Source organism: Aedes albopictus, chromosome 1 (genome assembly GCF_035046485.1).
Source record: "Aedes albopictus strain Foshan chromosome 1, AalbF5, whole genome shotgun sequence".
Classification (NCBI taxonomy): Eukaryota; Metazoa; Arthropoda; class Insecta; order Diptera; family Culicidae; genus Aedes; species Aedes albopictus.
In genome coordinates this window covers 104,202,254-104,210,596 of record NC_085136.1, presented here as the reverse complement: position 1 = coordinate 104,210,596, position 8,343 = coordinate 104,202,254, and the positions used below count along the sequence as shown (strand labels likewise).

General features: G+C 38.4%; 1 protein-coding gene across 1 annotated transcript; it reads left to right on the top strand.

The window, feature by feature from the left end:
* Nucleotides 1-6,073: 6,073 nt before the first annotated feature.
* Nucleotides 6,074-7,559, top strand: LOC115253466 (serine protease Hayan-like). The gene is made up of 2 exons (XM_029855445.2): nt 6,074-6,469; nt 6,533-7,559. The coding sequence occupies exons 1-2, from the start codon at nt 6,379-6,381 to the stop codon at nt 7,528-7,530; spliced, it is 1,089 nt and encodes a 362-aa protein (XP_029711305.2). The 5' UTR covers nt 6,074-6,378; the 3' UTR covers nt 7,531-7,559.
* Nucleotides 7,560-8,343: the final 784 nt, after the last annotated feature.

Genomic DNA, 8,343 nt, shown 5'->3' with positions numbered 1-8,343 from the left:
ACTCACTATCGTCGTCACCTAGGGGATATATTCAGGTTAAACCAGGTTATCAACGGACCTGATCAATTTTCCTGCAGACGTTTTTTTTTTTTTCTAGATTGCCTGATTCTCAATACACAGCAGTTCAGAATGTCTAAGACTCACTAGCGCCACCTAGCTGATATACCATGCTCTCTATCGGATAGCTCTTGATCTCCTGATCTAGATTGTCAAAGACGACATTCTTCTATGTGGTTCGATTCTCGAGATACAGAAGTTTAGAATTTCCAAGACTCACTAGCGCCACTCAGTGGATAAACTTAGAACCCTAAACTATCAGATAGGTCTTGATGTACTGATCAACATTGTCGTAGATGAAATTGTTCTAAGGACTGTTCAATTTATAAAACGGACAACTTGCTTGTGCAATATCTATTTTATTTTTCAATAAAATCATTATCATTTTTTTGTATAACTTTCCATAGCTTTTCTCAAATGTAGGAAAAACATAACATTAAGCAAAATGTTCTTGATTGTGTAACTGAAGCGGTTTTCGTAAAACGTCAATAAAAACCCATTTCTCAAAATTCGACATAACTTTCCACATACTTAACATGCACATTTTCATTAAGTTTTCAATGTATTGGAATCTTATACTATTTTACTAAAGGTAGAGCTCAATAGTTGTTCAGTAATAATGCGCCAAGCAGTCTCCAGCTTGATATAGTGAGTTGCCTTGTTTTCAAGGAAATTATTATAAAATGTTCATTTAAGTCAAGTGTTGCAATAGCATCACGGACTCGGCTAAAAATTTGTCCAGAGTAGTAGAATATTCCTCTCTAAATGATACAGAAGAAAAAATACTTTGATTTGCATTTTTCATTAAAAATTTAATCCATAAAGATGGTCATTTAGAAAAATTGCGTTCTTTTTGCTCCATTGATGCAGATTTTCGACTTCAGCGAATTTTGTTATTATTTATTTTCAACAAAGTTGGTCCTATGTTATTGTACACCTTATTTGATAATAATCGGATGCAAAGTTTTTTATTTCCAACATCATTGTTATGCAAAATTTGCATTAGGTTGCATTGTTATTTGGAAGAACCTTCAAAGAACAAAACTGTTTTGTTTACTGTGTCTGTAATAGCGCACAGTTATCAAACCAGCAATGCTATTAAGATGCAGTTTTCTGCATTTAAAACCACATTATTCCCACTTTCGACTGGATGCATAAACAAATTGATTATTTAATATTTTCATGCCCTTTTTGCTTTACAGTTGAATTTTATTCAAAAAATCGAATCTCACTTGAGACTTCAATATCTCAACACTTAATTTTCCAATTGAGTTTAAATTTTGCCAGAATGTTTATTACTCATGCTGCTGCAGCATGGCACATACTTTTCTGGTATTAAAAACGATATACCATATTCTATTTTCAGCAATCGAAAAATTCACCTCATTTAACACCTGGCTGATTTTGTATAAAATAAAACTATTTTTACTCGATTAAAAAATGATTACTATAATGAAAAATGATGTACTGAACAACGAAGCAAGGGTGGTTAAATTTGAACTACGCGTCTTTTTTTCATAGCTTTGTAAAGTTGTCCGTTTTATAAATTGAACAGTCCTTAGGTAGTCTGATTCTCGAGATATGTACAATAGTTTTGAATTTAAAAGAGTCACTAGTGCCACCCAGTGGATAAACCTAGAATCAACTAGTTCACGATCAGATTGTTCTTGATGTACTGATCATCCTTGCCGAAGACGAAATTCTTCTATGTGGTCAGATTCTCGAGATTCACCAGTTTAGATTTTCTTAGACTGACTAAGCGAGCAGAAAAGTAACAACCGAATAACATATCAAGGTTTTAATCGTACATACCATCATACCTCAATATGCCCATCGTTAGGTGAACATAAGAGGCAAAATAAAAAAAAAGAAAACCATAATTTTGTATAAATAACACCTCGGAAATAAGTCTTGTTATTTCAATAACGAATGCGTACCTCAAATATGAAGTGCTGCAGTTATTATGCAGTAGGTATAGACCAGGGCTGCCCAACGTACGGCCCGCGGGCCGGATCCGGCCCGCGAGGACATTTTGTGCGGCCCGCGGCACGACTGGACAAAAATGATAGAATTTAGCCCGAGATATTATTATTCTGAATAATTTCCTTTTTCAATGGAAAAGTATTTTAATAATTTTAAAAAATAAAATGACTTTTTAGAGTATATTTTGTAAATTTTTTAAAAGATTTAAAAATATACAAGCATTTGGTTTGAGTGTCCTACAGAATTGAAGTAAAATATTATTAACAATAAAATAATGTGTTATGTAAAAATTCGCTTGATAAAATTGTAAAACAAAATAGAAAGATTACGTCATAAACTTAATTTAGGAAAAACATGAAATCACAATTTTTGAAGCTTTCAGAGATTTTTTTGTGCCATTCAATAGCTCTGTCTGGTACTACATTGAAACATGTTATTGAAACTTACTAAATACTTTGTCAAGCTCCAAAATTCTGCAAGATATCAAAAAAACCTTTCAAATTTCATTAGAAACATAAAACTGCAAAAAAGTTCTTTTCTATTATTTAGCCATGCTCAGAAAAGATAAAAAAATAATGTATTATTAACGAATTTTTATTTCTGGCCCGTCGACTGGTATGGAGTTTCACCAGTGGCCCACAGCCGAAAAAGGTTGGGCAGGCCTGGTATAGAATAATAAAGTAATAACATTTCTTGCTATTCAATTGTACCTTTGTTCGATACCTCTTTGATGTAATACCAAAACTTGTTCTTCAGTTGTTTTCACAGTAAATCAACAAAATCACATCAATACCTTACTCTATACAAATACTTCCAATTGTTATTGTGATGATCTTCTAACATTTCGTTGAAGAACAAAGCAATACCAAATTTAGGCCTCATAGTACAGGTTGCTGTTCGTAAAGTATTTGTAAGGTATTCCCTTCTGCTCGGGTAGCGCCATCTAGCGGTTAAATCTAGAATCAACTAGTTCACTATCAGATTGCTCTTGATGTCGGACTTACAGAAGAATTCCAGGCGGATCTGCTACAAATCTTGAAGGAACTTCTGGAGTTCCTAGAGGATTTCCGGATGGAGTTCTTTAAAAACTGCTGAAGTAGTTTCTGATAAAAAACGAAAGAAGTTCCTGGATGAATCCTGAAAGGAGTTCCCGATTGACACCCGTAATGAGTTCCTGAAGGGTTCTCGGAAGTTCTTGGAGGAATCTAGAAAGGAGATTCCAAGTAAAATCCCGGAAGAAGTTGCTGAAGTAATCCTTGCGAACATACCGGAAGGACTTCCTGAAGGGCACCTGAAGGGATCGTGGAAAGAGTTCCTGAAGGAGATCTTGAAAAAATACCAGGAGAAGTTTTTAGAACGGAAGGAGTTTCCAGAGGAATTCCAGAAGAAGTTCCAAAAGGAATCCTGGGATGAGCTACTAGAGGAAACCAGGGAGGAGTTCATGAATAAATGGTGGTGATAATAATGAGGATCTGAAGAAGGTTCTCGTAGAAGTTTTCGTAGAGGAAGGAATTTCTGGGAAAAATAAACCACAGAAGAAGTTTTTGAAGCAATTCGAGAAGTAATTCCTGTAAGAATCCCGTTGGGAGTTCCTAGTAGAATCCCAGAAGAAGTTCTTGGAGGGATACCGGAAGAAGATTTTTGAGTACTCCCGGAAAGATCTCCTAGATGAACCCCAAAATACCTAAAGATATTCAAAAGAAGGCCCAAAAGAAACTCTGGGAAAAATCTTTAATTTATTCTACGGGAATTCCGAAAGGAATCCTAGAAGGTATACCTAAAGGGATCTCGGAATTAATTGATAAAGGAAAAAAGTTTCTTAAGGAATCACGGTAGAAATTCGGATCATCTCAGGAGAAAATCCTCGAGGAATTCCTGAAGGAACTATAGGAGCAACCCATGAAGGAACGAACTCCTTGAGGAATCCTAGACAGAAGTCCTAGACATTTTACAGAACAAGTTAAAGGAGAAATTCCGGAAGAAGTTCCAGGAAGAATCCCGGAAAGATTCCCTTGAGAAATCCATCGGAAATATAGAAGGAACTCTGAGAGGAATCACAAAAGGTACACTTAGAAGAATCCAGGAAGAAATCCCAAGAAGAACTCCTGGAGGAATCCCAGAGGGAGCTCCTGAATGAATCTCAGAAGGAATTCTGGCTGAATCACTGAATGAACTTCTGTTGTACGTGGATGCTATAGACTGTTTCGAATTCACACCCGACTAGAAAAATATATCAACTTTATAACACATTGTGTTATGATGTTATGATTTTTTTCTATAACTTATTATGTTATAAACTAGATGCAGGATGATGTTAAAACTACTAAAATTGTAATCAAAAGTACACCGGTCTAATCAAAATAATAACTTATTTTGTTATAATCAGATCAAAATAATAACACAATATTATATAATTTTCAGCTTCAAGACAACTAGTTTCTATCATATTTTGATACAATTGTGTAAAATGATGTTCTGAATGTCAAAGAATCAAAACTAAATTATTTCACAATGAGTTATTGAACAACATTTATAACATAATATGATACAATTGAATTATAATATTTTTAAACACCAAAGATGTTAAACATTATAATATCACAATGAGTTATACATTCATGGTTTGTTATAATTATGTTATATTTTTGTTAGAATCTTCTAGTCGGGCAGTGAATGAACTTCTAGGATGAGAATTTAACACAGAATTCCTGGAGAAATCTCAGAAACATCTTCTGGTTAATTATAGAAGAAAATGGAATCCCAGAAATAATTCCGGAAAAAACCGGTGAGGAATCTTACGAAGAACTGATATAGGAATATTAGAAGAAAAAATCCTGAAAATATAGAATCCCAGAAGGAACTCATTGAGGAATTTTAGAAGAAACTCCTTGGGATATCGCAAACGGAACTCTTGATTAATCTGAAGAAGAATCTGAGCAATGCCAGAAGAAACTCCGTCAAAAACCAGTGAAGGCACTCCTTGAGATATTCAGTAAGTCCTGTAAATAATCTCACCACACATTAAGTACTCCAGGAAGAAATTCTCTGAGGAATTCTGGGAAGAATTCATGGATGAATCACTGAAGGAATATCTGGAAGGAATCCGAAAGGAGTGGCTGGTTAAATATTATAAAAAATTCCTGGAGAAATTCCTGGCGTAATAAGGATCAAATTCCTTGGAAAATTCCGGAGGGAATTTCGGAAGAAAATCCTGTGGGCAATCTGCGATTCCTCAAGAAAGAAACTCTTCTGGAATTTCCCAGGGTGTTTTTTTAGAATTCCCCAATTTGAAGAATTCATCCAGGAGTATCTTCTGAGATTACTTAAAGATTTTTTTCCAATATTCCTTCAGGAGTACCTACAGTGATTCTTCTTGAAGTTCCTTCAGAAATTCCTCAAGCAGTTTCCTCGAAGTTTTCTCATCTGGGATTATTTTCTTTTAGGAATTCTCCTTTTGAGGTTTTTCCAGAACCTCTTTCTAGAACTCCTACAGATGTTTCTTTTAGGATTGCTCACAGAGTTCCTTCAGGCATTTTTCTAAGATTGACCAGGAGTTCCATTTTTGATTCCGAAATATGTTCTTTCTCATAATGGTTAGGAAGTTCCTCCTAGAACTCCTCAAGGAGTTCTTCTTTTTCTTCTGAGATTCCTTGAGGAGCTCTTTCTGGGATTTCTCCAGTTTCTTCTGAAACTGATCCACCTGAAGCGCGAAGCAGCAAATGTCAAAGTGGTGGTGAGTACGTCAAAAAAATACCGCATAAAATACGGAAATGGCGCTCTACTACATATATGCTCGGCGCTGAAGTAGGACCATGCTGTAACCAACAAGATGAAGATAGGTAGATCAACTCATTTTAGGTTTTGATTTACCTGGATATTACGTGAAAAAAAACAAAGGTTTTTCGTTCGAAAGTTGCGTGAAAGCTACACGTGTGATGTGTATACTGGTTTTTCCGTGTACTCACCCTCATATTTTTCACAAATTCCCTCTCTCTCTCTCTCGTTTTGATCCTCTCAAACGACGATCATCATCTGTCGCGCAACAGCAGCGACGCTGATAACGAATCGTTGCTCACGACGCACAAGCCAGGTCCTATAAGATTGTACCCTACTAGGTTCTGACTACCGTTATCCGTAGTCGGAGAGCGAACTTCAAGTGGGTCGGAACAGACCTCGCATCGGTCGTGCCGGTCGGTTTTCCCCGTGGTGGTAATAGTATTTGAACTCGCGTAGATCAGCGTTACACACTTTCGAAGACGTGACATCAACGTAGATCAACCGGATTATACAAGTTAAGAGAGCTCAACAAATTGTTTCGATTACTACTTCGGTTTGAGTATGGATCGAGCGCTGAACGTCATTATCGCGATGCAATTCGCCTGGATCGGGCTAGCATCTGAGATTACGTTTATTGATTCGCTACTTCATGGTAGGTCCGGAAACACCAGTGATTAAAGTGTCGCCAAACGTTTAATCAGTGATTTGCTTGCAGAGGGTGACGCATGTACCTTGGCGGACGGAGTAACTCGTGGAACGTGCCGGCGAGATACCAGCTGTCTCTATTTGAAGACTGTATCACAGGATGAGTGGAAAACTTGTGCGTTCGTTGGGAATTCTGCGATCGTTTGCTGCCCAGATAAGACACCAATCGCCCTTCAAGATGTACCAGGTCGTTTCAAATACAAAAGCGATGAAATGTGTGCAAGTTTTAGGGATACTCCTGTAACCACGAATCACATTCTCAACGGAACGGAAGCCCAGATCGAGGACTTTCCCTATCTGGGTGCTCTGGCACTCCAGGAGTCTCATGAACCAAAGTACGGTTGTGGAGCCAGCCTTATTTCTGATCGATTCCTACTCACTGCCGCACATTGCGTAGTTGGCAAAAAAATTGTTCACGTTCGGCTTGGAACTCTGAGCCTCGAGGATAATACCGTTGGCGAAGAACCGGTTATCATTGGCATCGAGGAACCAAAATACATCCATCCTAACTATACCAAAGTCAATCGCAGGATGCTCAGAAATGACATTGCCTTGCTCAAGTTGAATCGCACGGTAGTAGAAGAGTTCTTGATACCGGCCTGCCTGTATACGGAACAATCCGATCCCTTGCCGGGTGTGCCGTTGTCGATTGCCGGATGGGGTGTTACCGATGCTAATGATGGGGACATGTCTCCAATCTTACTGAAGGCTCAGGTGTCGACTTACGAGCGAGATAAATGCGACTCTGATATGAAAAATGACTCGAATCCATTTGCGAGAGTTGGACTAGTCAGCGGTCAGTTGTGTACCCTCAGTAGAAAGGAAGGGGAGCTTATGAACGATACTTGCCCCGGAGATTCAGGAGGACCTTTAGAGCTATCCGTCGGTCGTCGGAATTATATTGTGGGCATAACGTCCACAGGTATGCCATGCGGTACCAATTTTCCAGGTATATATACCCGTGTATCACAGTACATCAGATGGATTGAGTCGATTATTTTTCCCTAATAAAAAGAGTGTGAAATTATTTATTCAAATTTTCGTTTGTTTTCATTTCAAGCCGCGGTGAACTATTACAGTTAACGATTTCATCCATCAAGTTGCGCGGTTGCATTTTTTGCAAAACGTCTTTTCACCATTTTTACACCCCTTCATTCGTTTAATTTAACATCAAAATTTATGATATGTAACACTGAGTCAACAATTTACCGCCAACGTCAGTTATGCCCAGCGCTCGCCACGCTCCACCTGGTCCGCCCATTGAGTGCAGCGCGCTCATGGTTCGTCCTTCGCCGCCGCACACCGTTCTCCTGCACATCGCCGAAGATCGTCCTTAGCATGCGTCGCTCGAAAACGCCAAGTGCTTGTATGTCCTCCTCGAGCATGGTCGGTCCATGTCTCGTGTCCGTAGAGGACCTTCGGTTTTATTGGCGGCTTGTACATGGTACATTTGGTGCGGGGTGAATCTTTTTGACCGCAGTTTCTTCTGGAGCCCGTAGTAGGCACGACTTCCACTGATGATGCGCCTTCGTATTTCACGACTCATGTTATTGTCAGCCGTTAGCAAGAAACCGAGGTAGACATATTCTTCTACCACCTCGAAAGTACCAACATATTCTTAGTATTATAGCCACATTCACCACCGCGGTGTACGACAGTATCGACCGCACAGAGCTATGTAAAATTATGGACGAGAATGGCTTCTCCAGAAGGCTCACAAGACTGATCTAAGCGACGAAGGACGTTGTAATGGTTTCGGGCGATCTGTCAATTTGTCTGTTTTGTGGATGACATGGATATTATTGCTAGACAATTTGAAAC

What these genes read in the sequence shown, in the direction of transcription:
- LOC115253466 (XM_029855445.2), top strand. Translation starts at nt 6,379, where the DNA reads ATGGATCGAGCGCTGAACGTCATTATCGCGATGCAATTCGCCTGGATC. An exon ending in TATTGATTCGCTACTTCATG is followed by an intron (nt 6,470 to 6,532) that starts GTAGGTCCGGAA and finishes ATTTGCTTGCAG; the next exon opens with AGGGTGACGCATGTACCTTG.